The sequence below is a fragment of the Trachymyrmex septentrionalis genome, unplaced genomic scaffold (assembly GCF_001594115.1).
Source record: "Trachymyrmex septentrionalis isolate Tsep2-gDNA-1 unplaced genomic scaffold, Tsep1.0 scaffold71, whole genome shotgun sequence".
In the NCBI taxonomy this organism is placed as follows: domain Eukaryota; kingdom Metazoa; phylum Arthropoda; class Insecta; order Hymenoptera; family Formicidae; genus Trachymyrmex; species Trachymyrmex septentrionalis.
In genome coordinates this window covers 200,814-219,115 of record NW_017305895.1, presented here as the reverse complement: position 1 = coordinate 219,115, position 18,302 = coordinate 200,814, and the positions used below count along the sequence as shown (strand labels likewise).

Sequence of the window (18,302 nt, the reverse complement as noted above, 5' to 3'; positions counted from 1 at the left end):
AAAATTAAAATTAAAATATTATAAATTAAATTAAAATACTATTATATAAATGTTGTATAAAATAATGTAATTGATAAATTTTATTTAACTTACTTCAATTACAGATGATGTTTTGGCTCGTGTGATATGTTTTTTGTGTATTTTATCTAATATCTCATCTAAAAAAAAATCATTTTTTTATTAATCTCTAGAGCAAAAAAGGGAAGAAGGAAATAAATATAAATTTTCAGTAATATATATTTTAATATGTTGTTATAGCATATTATTTTATTTTTTTTATATTCTATTGCATAAAGAATATACATATGTATATATAATATATATGTATATAATTAATTCTTAATATTTATATTGTCAAACAGTATAAGTAATATTATTCCACAAGACTTTTCAATTTCATTATTCAGATGCGTAAAATTTCTGATTGCAAAGGCTTTAAATTTCTACGCCACTAAAACTGAAAATAATAGATTTTTATTACGTTGGATTATAATCATATATTTATCAAGGATAAAAAGCAATGAATAATTAAAAAAAATGAAATCACAAAGTTATTGTAACTATGTCTCTATAGTACGAAAATCTATGTAGAAGAAATAAATACTTAAAAAAATAATAATATAGATTTTCGAAACAGCAATTCAACTAAAATGCGTTAGAAATGCAATAAGAAAAACAGGTATACTTGGCAGTGATTAGAAATAGAATTGTAGATAATAATAGTATTGGCATCGTTTAGAGAAACTTAAGGTCGTAAGACAGTAGTTATTTGAATCTTTGTCCTAAGAAATATTTGATTGCACCTTTCTTTGTGATTGAAAGTATTTCTTTTTCCTAGCCAGTTGCATCTTATACATTGTGATGAGAAAAAAAACAAAGAATTTTCCTAACTTACTTCCTGTGCGAATTAATGAGAATCATAGTAAATCAAGTAAACATAAAAGAGAAAAAGAGAGAGGGAGGGAGGGAGGGAGGGAGGGAGCGAGAGAGAGAGAGAGAGAGAGAGAGAGAGAGAGAGAGAGAGATATGACCAAAGGGCAATGAGTGAATTGCACAATCTCGCATGTCCGCGAGTCAGAATTGAGATTGGCAGTAGTCAGACGGCTACCGTGTTAAGAGGAAGTTGAAAGTTGCGTAAGAGTGCATCTCGCGCGTTTTGCCGAGCGTTATGTCGCGGTTTATTTGCACGAAGATAAAAGTGAGTGATTTCCCTTTTATTATTACGAAAAAATGAAAGCATTGTATGATATGTGGTTTATATATATGATAATATGTATATATAAATTCCAATTATAGTGCATGACTGATGATAAAGTTGCGATATGTATTCCTTTTGACGTATCCATGTTGTGTTGATTCTACATTTATATTTCTTCCATTTAAATCACAGTTGTTTCTGCATTATAAAATTTACTTTATTTTGCATTTGCAATAATATAATGGTATTTCGATTTATTTTCCGTACTGAAATAATATTATATTTTGCAAGTTGTTATATATACTTTACAAATTTTTATTGAAACTATTATATTCATGTTTAAACTTTAAAGCCAGCTTAATAATACCTTCAAATTATCATAATTCTATTTTTATATTTTTTTGGTTATTTTAATAAAAGATTATAAAATAAAAGATAAAGTGTGACTTTTTGTAATGTTCAATACAGTTATTTTATATCAGGAGCTTCATGATTGAAGCTTCATGAATCAATATCAATACGTATATGTATAAATGTGCGTCTAAATGTCAGCAGAATATCTGTGCAGCAATTCATGTTGAGAATTTATATGGCATTCTATAAATATAAAAATAAATGCAAGTAATATTTTAAATATATTTTTTTTTATAAATACATTTATGTTTAAAAAATAACTAATATTTTTTTGTACGTTGTTGCATAGTCAACAACACATTGCAATTTTATTTACCATTTATAGAATTAATGTTGATAATATCATCTCTCGTGTTATTTTCCTTATTTGCTCCATAATATGCAATTACATCCATATTGTATTTTGAATTTTCCATCCCCATTAGCTTCACGCACAATCTATCTGGAAGGTTGCGCGCGCCGACAGCCACCCCTTTCGTGTTGTATATACTTGCCAATGATATTACTATTTCTGGTCTCTGTATCATTTTGCCTGTTAAAGTGCATGTTGGGAGTGAAAATTAGTCTTGAATTAAACATTGTATTGATTTTGAGGGCAAGGCAAATTAATTGACAATAAAATAATTCTAATATTCTATTTTTTTGCATCGTTCGGAGCTTATTTATTGATTGTAAAAATTTTGTGTGTGAAATGTACTGTATAAAATATACTGTGGTTAAAATTAGAAAAATTTTATAAATAGATAAAAATGCATAAACTAATTCTTGTATGATATAATCATTTAGTGTGATACAATGAATACGTAGAAAGTAACCACCAGATCGATACTGCCCTTGATGTAGAGAGGTTAAACGAAACTGAATATACAACGACAATCATACAGGGTGTCTCGTAAGTTTTTGACAACAGTTTTTGTACAGATAGAGCGGATAAACTGAATCGAAAAGTTCTCTACCATTTTGCAATTTTCGCAATGATTAATGAGATATTAATTACTAAAAATTGCTGAATATTAATTTTTAATAATTTTTTACTCAAATACTATTAAATACTTTACAGAAAAATAGCGTGAGACAAAAATTATTTTTTTTTTTCTTATAAAGTTCTGAGAATTTCAGAATTTTTTAGTATCTTATATTTTTATATTGGTAAAAATAAGAAAATATAGTACTAAAAAGTTGATAAAAAATTCTGAAAAAATTCTTAAAGTTCTATGAGAAGAAAATAAATGATTTTTGTCTGTTGCAGTTTTTTTGTAAAGTTGATAGTATTTGGGTAAAAAAATTATTCAAGACCAATATTCGGCAATTTTTAATAATTAATATCTTGTTAACTATTGTGAAAATTGTAAAATAGTAGAAGACTTTTCGATTCTGTTTAATCCGCTCTATCTGTACAAAAGCAGTTGGCAAAAACTTACGGCACACCCCTCCTATATATATGATTGCTCCTAATATAGGAAGAAAACCTCATATAAATGACAGAAATATTATTTGTAATAATTTGATACAATCCGCAATCTGTTTCACGTATTTTAAAATAATTTTCTTGTATATAACAAGTATTTTTTTTTTAAGTACAAGGAATTATAATATAGACTGTTTCAAATTTATCTCCACATATTAATAAGAATAATAAGAATACGTTTATTATTTTTACGTTATATTAATTAATTTAGTTATCATGTGCTATGAAAAATTATATAGTTTTATCTATGTATATGTCATAACTATCGGTGCTATAGATATGTTTAGAAACACATTATTTAAACAATATTCGCTATCGATTGTTACTTTATTTATTTATTACGACTTTACTGATCCTAAACATTTGGATGTCGAAATGTGAGAAACTATTTAGAGCATATCATATATAAAATTAGTCGTTAAATCTTGTTTGCAAAAAATAATTTGGGTAGAAATATTTTTAAATAAAACAGAATTCTTGTTATATTTAAAAAGTAAAATAAAAGAAGAAGAATTACTCACTACTATATATACTAGGTATTGTCAACACTGCACGTGTGAGATTTCCCAAAATGTTGATTGCAATTCCGGTTACATTGGAATCAGTTTGGAAATTGGTTTTAGTATATCCGCTCAAATTAATTTTGTGTTCTAATTTTTTCTGAGATACATATTTTATTAATTATTTGTCTCTTTTTTTATATGAACGTAACGTTAATTTTTTTTTACCTGGGAAAATTCTGGGATATTTAAAAAACAATTTTTAAATATCTCGATGTTTCGTGAATTAAATTTTGCATTCGAGTAAAATTCGTCGGTTTTTATAACCAAATTTCTTTCTACGTTTACAATGTCACAGTTCAAATTAAGATAGATCTACAAATGTTAAATAATATATTTATCGAGATTTTCACGATTTTTACAAAATTAACTTACTTGACAAGAATCAAAGATTGTTGAACTTTTATTATCGGTAGACAAATGTTTTAATATCTTGAAATTTGAACTATTTTCTATTGAAAAATAATCTGAAATGATATATAAAATAATTATATACAGCTTGCTTATAATATTATTTTTATAATTTATGTGTAAGATCTGTTTTTATATTTTACACATTTTTATGAAATATTTATTTACATTGAAAAATATTCGATTTAATATTGTCGTTAGTTTTTTGTTCATGATTTAATGTGCTCAAAGAATACACTTAATATTCGAATACTTGAATAAATAATGAATATGTATATACGACGAATACTTTTTGGTGTTCATCGAAAAATGAATAAATATTTCTCATTTGATTTGAAGAAATACTTTTTGAATAATAATTATGAATATTTCCAATTTCGTATTCACACCCACTCCGCATTATCTGTACATAGTTTACAAGCATAGAGTAAACAGAAATCTGTAAAAACAGTTTAAATGGTTTAGATTTTTTTTTAATATTTCAAAAGCTAATACATTCTATTGTCTATCTAAAACTGTTAATTTCTAAGGTTTTGCCTCATCACATCTGAATATTATGAATGAAAATAAATAACCTTCATTTTTCTTTCGTTACAGAATCATCAAAGTGCTGATTAGCATAGTGCTAGGCACCAGTTGGTATAAACAACCGTTAAGAGGCAACAGTTGCTTATTGAAGTTTTCTTTTTTTTTTTTTTACTTTACATCTTATTTGAATATTTTGAATAAATATGAATACTCGTAAAATAATCATTATTTTTTTATGAATAAATGTTTTGAAAACCCATAGTTTTGAATCAATTTACGAATACATTTTTTCAACGTCAACATTTTTAATAAATACAACTTATAGCTTAATTACAAATTTTTGTATTCATCGAGCATACTAGTTCATGTTCTTTAAAAAACATTATATATAATACATTATGTATATAAAAATAATAAATCTCATATACATTACGTATTTTATAAAATATCTTACATAAGATGAGCATACTTCATGTTGATGATCACATTTCTTGGCTTATAAATTGATTTTTTAAATCGATATTCAGAGAATATGTAGTTATTCAAAATATGTCTTACAATAAGATATTGACTGATGTTATTAATGTACGTCATATTATTCATAGTCTTATCGAAAATTTCAGATAATTTTTAATTATATGTTATCAACTATCAGAATGTGCAGTTAGAACTTACAATTAGTAATTATCAATATCAGCACAATTCATATAATTTACTTACGTCAATATTTAATCGAACATGATAAACAATGTCAACAACAATGATAATTTTAAAAAAGTTCATTTATGTTAGATCGCATTATATTATTCACGCTATATTAAAATTATTACCATCTCCGTTCTCATTTGGCAAAAATGATAAAATAAGTTTAATATCTTCGAAACCTTTGCTAATTCCCAATTGTTGCATACAGTACCTTTTAACAGAAATATTTTACGGTTTTTATTTTAAAAAATATCGATTTCTTAGAAATACTATTTTTTAAATATAATTCTTTATTTGCGTTTATACAAATATATCCGCAAGCAAGTAGAATAAGATAAAAGTTATATTGAAATGTTTACTATTATTTTTACATAAATATTTTTATTATGCGTAAAACAAACCTAGAACATTTTGTTTTGTTAAAGTCGTTGAAAATCCTTTTCTTCATTAATAAATTTTCTCGACAATCGGAGATTCTCTCTCTCCTCTCTCGTGGAAGAGAGACAAAGAGAGTTTCAGGCTTAGGCGAGTAATCCTTCGCAGTTATTTTGTATGGTCTCGTTTTTGTTTCAATTGATCGTTCAGTTCTCGTATTGCCTATCTCAGATATTCTCACACCTGGTTCATAAGCGTTATTGTTTGACGGGAAAACTTCGGTGAGCGTTGATCCACTGACTGCATTTCTGCATAGAATGCAAGTCACACAGCACGTCACAAAAAGCAGGAACACACGTAATTCCATATCGTGACTGCAACGAAAACTTCGAACGAAAGAGTCGATACAAAAATGTGCGGCATATTTATAAAGTTTCGTTCGCGTAAGTTTACAAAGGGGTGTCTTCAGTTACATTGATGATAACATGAACGCAAAGTAAATTTAGGTGTTAACGCGCGTTATTGCACAATCAAAGGTGTCGTTTTGAGCAAACTTTGATATACGATGCTTCAGTGAACTTATAAATACTATACATTATAATTAATGGACTATTATATTTAATATCTCTTGATACTTGCATTTAATATCTGAACGCTTTGAGCAAACATTTATTGCAAAGTTATGTGATGTTGATAAATATAGTTTCTCACATATTTTTAAATACAAATAAAACACTTTTATCGAAGCGTAAATCGCATATGCTTATATAATTAATTACTAGCGTATGCATGGAGACTAGTATCGAATAAAACAAGTATGGAAATATTAACAAACCACTGAATTTTTATTTATGCAACAGACATTATAATTATTATAAATTATTCTCACACGTGAATATGGATAACTTATAAATATTTAGACATTAAAAAAAGTCATCATAAAAAAGTTGGTAATTCAATATCTATTAAACTGCTGGTAATCAATTACGTAAAAGTGTAAGAATAATCCACGTTGGCTCGCATTATCTTCGTCATTGGTTCTTACGTTCATTGCATCCTGTTCAATATTGATAGTTTGAATAATCTGTCGGAGAATTTAGTCGAAAGGGATTTTTATGAACACATTGTTGTATCTGATTACTTAAGAATTAAATGGATGTACTAACTAAAAGTTATTAAATGCGTAGTAACTTTCGAAAATTTTGCTTAAATTTCTAAAAAAATATTTATTTTTTAGAAAATAATATCCATGTTAAAGCTATATTATATAAACGTTTATTTTTGTTATTTGCTTATTAATATTTTTTTTTATATAAATATTATTGTAAAATGTTTAATAACAGTAGAAGTATAAATTCCTTTTAAGTACGCCAAATATATTAAAAAATTATATAAATTGTGTGTACGATATCTTTACTATAAGCAATACTTGTAAACGAAAGATCTAAAAAAATATTATTAATATTAAATAATATAAAATATTATTATGTGACATTTTTTTAGATTAAATAAATAAGCTGTCATCTTTTTTTTAGATACTGAACTGGATAATTTCATAGGACAAGAGCCAGTCAATATCCAATCTCAATCTCCATTACGGACGAATGAGGATTCTTCCACCAATGCATCTTCTCAGCCAAAAGAGTACAAGGATACCGCAAATCAGCCAGGAAAATCTGGATATCTTACATCGATTCTTTCTTCTCTGCCGAATCTGTCATTATCGATTAAATCCGATTCCTCGGGACCGCAAATAAATCAGATACCCGAGAACACCAGCGAAACAACGCACGAACCTAATCCTTACATAACGCCGCAAGGATATCATGGTTTTCCATCGGAAACACCAGGATTCTTAGCAATTAATCCTCAGGATTCTCGAGGTACAAACTTGCCAGGATTTGCTGCTTTTCCTACTGGTACTGTACCCAATCCTCCACAGCCGGCAGCTCCACCCAGTATATCTCAACCCGGCTATGGTAAATACTTGAATTTATGAATAAAAATTTATAATTAACAAAATTTGAATAAATATTAATACACTTTTCTTTATAGCAAATTTTAAGTATTTACTCTATATACATATGTAACACGATAAGTAATTCGATAGACATAACATAATGCAATTCCAATAACGAATTCTATTGGATACACTCAGTATGTACTGGTACATTAAAATCGTACATACACAAATTAATATAAAAATGTGTTTAACATAAAAGCGGATTAAACCATGAAATCCTCAATACATTTTACTGTGTGGTTGAATAAAATTTGTATTTTATAATTTGATATATTTGCATTTTATTTTTGCATAAATTAAATTACTGTACAATGACTTTAATATGCATTCTAGTGCATCCAATTTGTTATAAAAACTTTAAGGTTAATTTTAATTATAATTTATTTTTACATGTTGCTTATATATGTATATTTAATAAATTTTTGTTGGATGTATTATTTATTGTCTCAGCAAATACAAAGTTATATGTAGTGTACTTGTTAATTATAATTTCCTACTCAACAATATAACTGTAATATAATACATGAACAAATATATTACATGTAACTTTCTATTTGCTGATGAGTATGTAATGATGTACAACACATGTTTCAAATATATCTAATCAAAAACAATTATTATTTTTTGTTAAAGCGCCCGTTTCTTATCGACTTGGTAATCAACGACGCTTAAAGTATGCACCGCCGCCTGATCTAACGTCTAACACCGCAAAGCCATATCTGAATCCAGCATTACAGACGTTCTTGCCAACTCAAAATGTTTCTGCGCTACCAACTATTTTGAATCCATATGAATCGGAGGGATTGGCGCAGGGTAACAATTCTAGCGTACAACAGACTAGCTGTTTGCCCGAACAACTTCCAACGTCTGAGCAGCTATCGCGAAATAGCTCTCTTCACAGCTCGTTTCGTTCCAGTCCAATCGCAACAGGAGCGCAGTATAATTCATCCATAACATCTACAAATCAGAATCCATTTTCTGAAAGTTCTTCCGTGTCTGCACAATTTCCTTCGTCATTGTCTAGACCGATACCTACACGGGTACTGGAGCCTGCAACACCACAGAACACTCCGGCGAACATCTCTTTTCCTGGCTTTGCTCCTTACATAAACCAGGATCTACCACCAACATCTAATTCCGACAAAAAAGTAGCTGTAATTAAGAACTCTAATCAGCTAAATTCACCGCCGGAATTTTCGAAAGGCGGTACTCTCGAGACAACCACAGAATCTACATATAAACCGACATTAATATTGGGGGAAACTGATGCGACATTCACACCAATATCAGCAGCCAAGGTGACAGAGAAATTAGAACATTTACTTGCGGAACAGCAGGAAAATTCATTTATAGCGACTCCTGAAACTCTTACAGAAGTTGACAAAACGTCCAGCGTTACTACTGAATTAACGAAATCTTTCGAATCACAAAGCGACGCGCTAAAGGCTGCAAATGAGATAATCAATAAATCACATGAGGCGAAGTTGAATGATGTACAAGAGAAAGCAGTTCAACCTGGAAGTGACACATGGAGTGACGTGTTTCTTGGGCAAGAGTCAACGACGCAATCAGTGATCTTCCCGGAAATACATACTGATAACAGTCTGATTGCAATAACTCCCCAATCGGCTAAGTCGAACGCACATCCGCCTCAACAGCATTACCAAGCGCAATCGATATCTATGTCAAGCTCCACATTTTATACAGATGAGCCTGCGGAACAAAAGTCCAGCTTAAATTACGTATCACCTATCCAACTTCCGCAAACTTCTTCTTCCGTCGATTTCTACAACGTATCAAAACCAACGAAACAGTCGGCAAGTGTATTCTTTGAATCAGCGAAACTAAATCGGTTTCCAAGTTTTTCATCGCAGGAAAGAAATACAAATTCTCCATTTGCACAATCAGTTAATGCAACAAATAATCTGTTGCAAACTCAAGAAAATTCCACATTTAATTCTAAAGCGATCGATTCCACGGCTCATGTACCATTTTGGAATGTCGATCAATCTTCTCAGTCACAAGTGTTAAGTGCTGCATTCGACCAGTCGACATATACAACGTCTAACCAACCGGTATACACTGCTCCCATTCAACAATCAGCGCCGGTATTTTATAATCCTGCCCAATTTGCGAATGAACCTTCTAAGCAACCGACTTTTTCACATACATACGACCAACGTTCTTCTCAACAACAATCATATCAAAATCCGCTTTACGGAAATAATACTGGGTTACAGCAACCCTACGCTATTCCTGAAAATAATCCTGCATATTCTTCGCCCACTGTATCAATGACAACATCAGTACCTGAACCAACGGGATCAGCCACACTTAGTCCTGTTCAAATGTCGGTTAATTCGCCAACCAATCGCACCACACCAGATACCATTCCACCAAGTTTTCAAAATTGGGTAGGAATATCACATAATTTAAGTTTTTATTTTATTTATAAAATTCAACAAAAATATTCCAAAAATTTATAATTAGTGCCAATAATTAATAATCTTTTAAGATACATTTTTACATATATTTAAACTTATATTTAATACAAAGTAATGAATTATGATTTAATTATCCTTAATGTCAATTTTTCAAAACAAAACAGTGAGTGATTATACATATATATAATATATTAATATTTTTTAGGCTTCTGGATCTTCCGACAAACGAATGCAATATAGACCGGTATATCATCATTGGTTTTACCGTAAGGAAGTGGAGAACAAAACGTTATGGCTACCATTCTCCATGCAGGACAGCTTAAAACTTGAAGAAGTTCATAATTCAAGCGATATCACGCCCGAAACTACAGTAGCTACTGATGGCGGTCGTTATGATGTTGATATTTTACGCCGTCAAAGAGCACCAGTCTATTGGATTGGAACATCTAATGAAGTTAGGCGATGTTCTTGGTTTTTCAAGGGAGCAGCTGAACCAAGATATGTTCCTTACAATGAGAGCACTGCTGTCAAACTTGAGGATGAATATAAACTGGCGTGCCTCTCGAACAACTGGAATCGAAAAGTTGAATTAAATAATGGAGAATATATTGTCTTCCATAGCGCTACAGTGCAGGTTCATTACCTACAACCGGCTTCTCCCGACGTGGCAGGATCTTGGGGAAATAACGCTGTAAGTAGGTCAATTATATATATAATAAATTTAAAATGTCGAATAATGTTTGATAATAAATGAAGGAGTGTATAATATTTTGGAAAATATTTAATTAAAACTTGATTATGAAAACTATTTAGAAAATAAAATAATAAAGAAATTAAATAGTATCTATATAAAAAATTGAAGTATAATTGTTAAAGTGCTCTTTTATTTACAGTGTTAAAGTATAATATTTAATTGCGCAAATGTTATATGATATTATTTCTTTAAACATTTTAATTGCTACTATCAATTTGTCTCTTATAATGCAATTTAATAAAAAAAAAATTTTGCTTTACAGTTCACAATTAAGCTTTCAGTTTTGTTAAGTAACACTACATTATACTTTTAAATATGTTTAGCTTTATATGTATAACTTTCGATTTATATGTTGTAATAAAAAATAACAGCACGCAAAAATATATAATATAAATGTTATACTATTTCGCATTTATTTAATTTATTTTGCAAAGAATTATTTGCTTATATTTTAAAATACTTTTTTATTAATTATTTTATTCTTTTCTTAATTTATTTTTTTATAAATTACTTTTATTATTTAAAATGTGTAAAGAGGTTTTGTAATATTGCACGCATGGTTTTGTTTGATATGGTCGATCCTAATTTCTACAGGCTTCAGAGGACAGTACATATTTACAGGGTTCTGCAAGTAGACCAAAAACTGTTAAAAGAGGAGTAGATGAATTCAATATAGATGAGGGTGAACCTGAGAAAGTGGATCACCTTCTGTTTCTCGTACACGGTATTGGTAGTGTTTGTGATCTGAAGTTTCGCACTGTAGAAGAAGTTGGTAAGTTGCGGAAAAGATTATATTAATTTGAAATAAATTTATTATTATAGTTATTTATATATAAAACTCAAATTATAAATATTAATGTCATTAATTTTTCAGTTGATGAATTCCGAAGTATATCATTTCAATTGGTGCAATCACATTATCGTACTGCATGCGAGCAAGGAATTGTAAATAGAATAGAAGTTTTACCGATTTCCTGGCATACAACGCTTCATTCAGATACGGGAATTGATAAACGACTACAAGCCATCACGTTGGAGAGTATTCCGAAATTGCGACATTTTACTAACGATACTTTACTTGATATACTTTTTTATACTAGTCCTATATATTGTCAAACTATCATGCAAACAGTCGGAAGTGAGCTGAATAGATTGTACTCACTATTTAAAGAAAGAAATCCTATCTTTGATGGAGAAGTATTCTTAGGCGGTCATTCATTAGGTAGTTTGATCATGTTTGATCTATTGTGTCATCAAACACCCGAGAAAGAAGATGAAGATATGGACAACGAGGAAGTGAGTAGCAATAAAAAATGTAAATAAAAAAAATTTATGTATTTTATTTTTAATCTTATAATTTAAATGCTTTCACACTTTTTATATTTAGGCTCTAAAATATTTATTGCAATTGCAGGAAGGTGACAGTATTGGGCCCATTCAGCCAATGCCTGCAGCTATTATCAAGAGACGTCTTAGTAGAAAAGTCAGCTATGTAATGGGAGCTGCAGGAACAGGCCAGCCTTATATACATTATCCGCAACTCACTTTTCGTCCGCGTGCCTTCTTTGCTCTCGGCAGTCCGATTGGCATGTTTGTAACGGTCCGAGGCATCGATACTCTAGGAGAAAATTTTACTCTGCCTACTTGTCCGGCTTTCTTCAATATCTTTCATCCGTTTGATCCGGTAGCTTATCGAGTAGAGTCCTTAATTAATCCTGAAGCCAGCAATTTCCGACCTATGCTGATACCACATCATAAAGGCAGGAAGAGGATGCATTTAGGTGAGTACTTATACCAACAATTTTGGGAGGGCTAACTTCACACTAGCTTCCCAACTTCGAGCAAATTGGATTAAAAAGATCATAATCGATAGATTTTCATTTGCACATTTCGAAAAAATTCGATTTTCCGTTTGCACACTTTTAATTAAAAACTTATTAACAATTAAAATTTCAGGAAGGATCCAAAACGGCAAATAGGTTCAAATCGCATCTACTATGCGTAAAGTAGCATGAAACGATAGGTTTTTGTTTGCACACCTTTAGTTAAAAAGGTATTAATAAATGAAGACCAACTCCACGAAACTTTAAATTAATTGTGATTATGTTTTTAACTAAGGGTGTGCGAATGAAAAATCGAATTGTTTCGAAGTGTGCAAACGAAAATCTATCTATTATGACCTTTTCGATCCAATTTGCTCGAAGTTGAAGGGCTATGAAGTTAGCTCTCCCAAAATTGTTTTTTTAGTAACTTTCTCACTAGAAGTGTGCAAACAAAAATTCAAAGTGTGCATAAATGTGCAAACGATGAGCAATCGAATATATAAGCTATGGAAAATTAATTTTCTCAAATGTTGGGAGGCCAACTTTACACGGGTAATATTTATTGTTAAATTTTTTAATATGCACGTGACGATTTGCGATAATAAATTATGTTCTAGGTTGAACTTACCTACACAACATAAATTATTCTAGCAATGTTGCAATATTCTCGTAATATTGCAATAATATTACAAGTTTACAGCGTTATTGCTGTAAACTTCTGTGTTATATGGATATGTCCTTACTAATATTTATTATTTACAGAATTAAAGGAGACGATGGCACGTGTTGGAGCGGATTTGAAACAAAAATTAATTGATTCCGTAAGGCAAACATGGAACTCTTTCTATCAACTAGCCTTATTTCATAAGCCAGACAACCAAATTCTTGAACGCGAAATTGATAAAGTCGTCGAAGAACAATTACACACACCACCAAGCGTACCAGATCAACATAACAACGATGATGATGGTGCCAATTTAAAAGTAGGAAAACTTAATGGTGGCCGCAGAATAGATTACGTTCTTCAAGAAGCGCCTTTTGAATATATTAATGAATATATTTTTGCTCTTACAAGTCATATCTGTTACTGGTAAGTAGTATATTTCTTACGAGAAATATTTTGCTTTATATACATACTATATACTATTTATAATTTGATTTTAGGGAATCTGAGGATACTATGCTTTTGATATTGAAAGAAATATATGGGTCTAAAGGTATTCAGACTGACGCGCAACTTCCTCAGCAGTCAATGTCAATTGAGAGAGTGTCTCCTTCTCCATCTTTGAATTTAGCAGCTGCCTTGTTACCCAGTAAAAGTAATATAGAAACATCACTTGTTATGGGCGTAGATCCTACAGTGCCTATGTCCAGTAACCCTGTCGGTCCACCACCTAAGACTGGTTTTGTACCGAAATCCTGATCGATGGAATATTTTTCCCATAATTATATGCTACGAGATTAAATTGTATTGGAATAGAAATTAATCTTATAATTAATATTTAATTATAATTAATTATATTAATTATATTATATATTATAATTAATATTTAATTATAATTAATCTCTAATTAATATTTAAAAAAAGGAGCAATTAGATTGACGTTAAAAAAATGGAACGCAGAACAATCAAACTTTGTACTTTACAGTGTCTTTCGATTATTTATAAATTTTAGCATTATTTAATTATATACAAATATCAAGTATTAATTGCACAAAAATTGGCCTATGTATTCAGCTCTTCAAATAAACTTAGTTTATAGCAAATTAATTGTTAGGTAGGTAAAGGATGTAAATAATGATTCGATTGATTGGTATGTTGGAATAATCGGTAACTTTTTATTGCAATTTACGTTTATTATTTGTTTATCTAGTGCATATTTGTATACATTATTGATATTTAGACTATGTGTAATTTTGTATGATCGAAAATATATATGAAGTGTTAACTAGAGAAGAAAGATATGAAAATGAGAATGTGTAAATGAAATAATATGTAAATATATAATTTAGTTGGATAAAAATGTAGTAGATTATATAAAATTTTTTATAATCTGCTTGAACGAATTATGAACATACCAATTTTGATCCTTATGTATGCGCGTATTTTAATAAATTACTGTATTCTTTTATATTATTGTTAATTATCTATATTACCCTTACACATAATTTGATTACAGATTTGCAATTGTGCTGTCAAATATCATTATTTATAATTATTAATAATATTACTTTCAAGTTCATGTCAGTTACGTATAGCGACACGTGACAAAATTATAGAGAATTTCAACTTCAGCAATCTCGACATCGTGCAGTCAGGCAGTGCCAATATGTTCTTTAAAATGGTGTTACATGTTCAATCGGATCAGCGAATGGCGTCACCTTATCGCACAAGCAGCTTTAGCAGGGCTAAAGAAAAAAAGAGAACACTTCGGCACATGCACGGCTATCACGAAACGCTAATTAATTGCGGTGCAAGCCCACCAGGTTCGAGACTGCTTTGCATTTTGCGTGCAGGCCCTCGTAAAACTACATGCCTGTCAGCCCCGGCGAATTTCAAGATGATTTATCGTCCTCGCAAAACTAAGTTTTTCGCGGTACTTCGTGGCTTCTCAGCGGCTCCGAAAGGTACGGCCGACGCTTTCGACATGCAACTGTGGCCGGTGTGGGCACGATCCGTAAAGTTGACGTCGCTGATCGACTGCTATTTTATATCCTCACCATCTAGTCGGACTGACTTTGAAATATGTTTCTTTCAAATCTTTCGATGTGAAGTTTTCGGTGGCACGTTTCACGGTGACCCGCATACGCTATAATTGCGGGGAAATTAAGTGCCGGCTTTTACGTGACGGCGTTTAATACATACGGCTGAACCTGTATTGTCACGCGAATAATCATGCACACGGAAAGTCATGTATATCAATCTTTTCTTAATTTTGTCAAATTATAACAAGAATCGAGAGACGCAAAGACGAAAGACGTATGGACATTGAGTAAATTTCGTAAGCTTCTTCTTACTACAATGTAATATTAATATAATTGTAATCTAAGATGTATCTAAACTTTAATGTTAAATAACTATCTATGTATATAATTGAATCTATATAAATTCTTTGTGTTAAAAAATACTTCGGATTGTTTTCAGAATATATTTAGCAGTTTTTCAAGAACTTGGTAATTAGGAATTTTATAAACATGCAGTTTCTTACTACATCAGATCACTTTTTATTTCTACGGAATATAAAATCTACGGAAAAAATATTAACATACTAATATGTTCTTTTATATAAAAACATATTTTTCTTGAGTTTTCCATCAAATTTGCTATGTTAGAAATGGCTATTCTCGAATATGCTATTCTACATTGTTATTTTCGCATACAATGCTATTCAAATCTGGCTGTCCGACAATTCGATATGCTTTGGTTACTGTGTGTGCATGATGCGCAACCACGTTTCCCTTTTCAACATGCAAATACTCGTACATCGCGAGATAGACGTTTACGCTCAACGGCGGTAACATAAAATGGAGTAAGGGTAAGATTTTATAACAAGCCCTACTAAGAGTGATTTACACCTCGGAAAAACTCCACGACATTTACGATAGCTACTCACGAATTATTTATAGCATCTGGCTATGGCGGGGTGAATTTCACATGTATTTTTCTTTGTTTTTCTGAAGAGATCATTGAGATCATAATGAAGTAGATTGTTAAAAGTTTCTATTAAAACATTGGGGATATCTTATTTAGATAAATTTTAGCTATTAAATTAAAAGCACGAGATAGAAAGCTTAAACGAGTTATTAATATTTAAAAAAACTTATTCTTTTTTTATGATATAATTAATTTGAATAAAGTTTATTGTAAAATGTCTTATATTCCTTTAATGTGTAAGAATGCAGATATAATATTAATATTTTTATTTTAAGATTACCGTGTAAAAAAGAGATCAATAAAAATATTTATACGATACTTACCATCAAACATGAGATGATTTTGAATTTTATTTAAAACGCCGCAATAAAATTATGGAGAAAAATGTATTGTTAGTCTTTACTCATCGAAGTATGAGTATAAATTTATTAACTATTTTCTTATTGATTTAAAATACAAAGTAGTTTAAAATTAGAATTTGCTTATTCTTCATTTTGGCATGCTATTTGTCTGTAAGATCCACGCACGCGCTAAGAGTTTGCAATTTCATTATTAGGAGACTTTAGACATTCTAGTTGGCGTGCATTTAAGTAAAATTAGTTGATTTTAATGTGTAAGTATGCGAGAAGCTGCTGTGTTTAGCAGCTCGTCGCGGCGTGAAACAATTCTCGGACATCGATATGCCAGATGATATGCCAAAAACTTTGTGAGTATTATTCCTTCTTGCAATCATTATTTCGATCATTTTTATCAATTCTATTTGTACTCACATACATGCATATATATATTTTAAATAAATTTATCTATTTACGTCTATATTATTTATTTGCATCTTATTTTGAAGAAATTTATTTAAGTTACTTTAAAGATAAGTTTTTAGAATTAAAACAATTCTATTGGATCTAAAACAATTCTATTTCTTGAAGTACGTTTTTAAACTCTGAAATATTATACATTTTTGTTTATACATTTGTTAATATATATATTACATAAGTTTTATAAAACGTACCTCTCTTTTTTATTCTCTTTTTAATATTTAAATATATCATTTTAAATTAAATATATGTATATATGTTTATGTTTATATTCGATGTAAATATATATGTATATATTTCTCCATTTTTTAAAATTTGCGATATTTTTGTTGCTTTATCATTCTTTCTAATTTTATTTTTCTATTTATGTATAGTTCTATTTATGTAACGCGCAGAACAGATAATTTAAAATAAAACACTAATTTATAACAGACATATATAACATGCGATAAAAAAGAAAATTCTAAGCTGATATCTGTATGTTCTTCAACTTAAAACGTTATATAGACAATTTGGCCCTTTAATGTTTAGTCTCGCATATGAAGTTTCTCTTCCTGTGATTAAATGAAGAAATATTATGGTCATTCGAGCTTAGTTTATGTATGTCCGTATTGCGGTGCATTTTATTCTGCGATACGTATAACGAGTTAATGGCAACTTTATGCACGGATCCGATGACATTTACTATTGCTCTATTCCTGCTCCGCTCACGTAACAGTCGCCCGTATTATCGTATTGTTTCCTGAAGCACTCTTCATTGTTCTTCCATTACGGAAATCGAGCTCTGGCTACGAGTTTAGAATTTATCGTGCGATATGTACAGTCGTGCGCCATGTATGGTATATTCGGAAATTTGGATTTTTGCCTATTTCCGCTCTAATTCGACTGTCGGACATATGGGTTTCTGGCACGTATCCATTCCCTGCTATATTTTCTAGAACAACTCACCGCTTCGTGACTGTGCTACGATCAAGATTTGGCGATCAAATTCGAATTTCAAATTAATCCCATCTAATACTTAGCTTTCATATCTTATGTTAACGTAGATTGTATAAAAATACAATTTGTTTTTTTCATTTAAATTAAAAAAATAGGAGTTAATAATACTTAACATGTATAATTAAGACTA

The 18,302-nt window shown here is 30.0% G+C and overlaps 3 protein-coding genes across 6 annotated transcripts in view; 2 read left to right on the top strand and 1 right to left on the bottom strand.

Annotated features, from left to right (window-relative positions):
- LOC108753772 overlaps positions 1-3,667 on the bottom strand; it is a 6,230-nt gene extending 2,563 nt beyond the window's left edge. Inside the window, 3 exon segments of the mRNA XM_018495660.1 lie at positions 51-158; positions 1,929-2,144; positions 3,602-3,667. Of these exon segments, the coding sequence (XP_018351162.1) occupies positions 51-158; positions 1,929-2,139 (319 nt within the window). The 5' untranslated portion in view covers positions 2,140-2,144; positions 3,602-3,667.
- Positions 1-14,197, top strand: part of LOC108753771 (SEC23-interacting protein-like) — a 17,996-nt gene extending 3,799 nt beyond the window's left edge. For 2 of the 4 annotated variants that reach the window (XM_018495656.1, XM_018495658.1), the window contains exons 2-9: positions 7,195-7,638; positions 8,316-10,096; positions 10,332-10,817; positions 11,475-11,652; positions 11,755-12,176; positions 12,295-12,661; positions 13,466-13,793; positions 13,868-14,197. In XM_018495656.1, the coding sequence (XP_018351158.1) occupies positions 7,195-7,638; positions 8,316-10,096; positions 10,332-10,817; positions 11,475-11,652; positions 11,755-12,176; positions 12,295-12,661; positions 13,466-13,793; positions 13,868-14,126 (4,265 nt within the window). In that variant the 3' untranslated portion in view covers positions 14,127-14,197. The remainder of the gene's footprint in view (positions 1-7,194; positions 7,639-8,315; positions 10,097-10,331; positions 10,818-11,474; positions 11,653-11,754; positions 12,177-12,294; positions 12,662-13,465; positions 13,794-13,867) is intronic. The other 2 variants (XM_018495659.1, XM_018495657.1) reach the window with 2 other exon arrangements.
- A 2,677-nt stretch (positions 14,198-16,874) lies between these two features.
- Positions 16,875-18,302, top strand: part of LOC108753787 — a 43,990-nt gene continuing 42,562 nt past the window's right edge. The window contains exon 1 of the mRNA XM_018495686.1: positions 16,875-17,064. Coding sequence (XP_018351188.1) covers positions 17,039-17,064 — 26 coding nt within the window. The 5' untranslated portion in view covers positions 16,875-17,038. The remainder of the gene's footprint in view (positions 17,065-18,302) is intronic.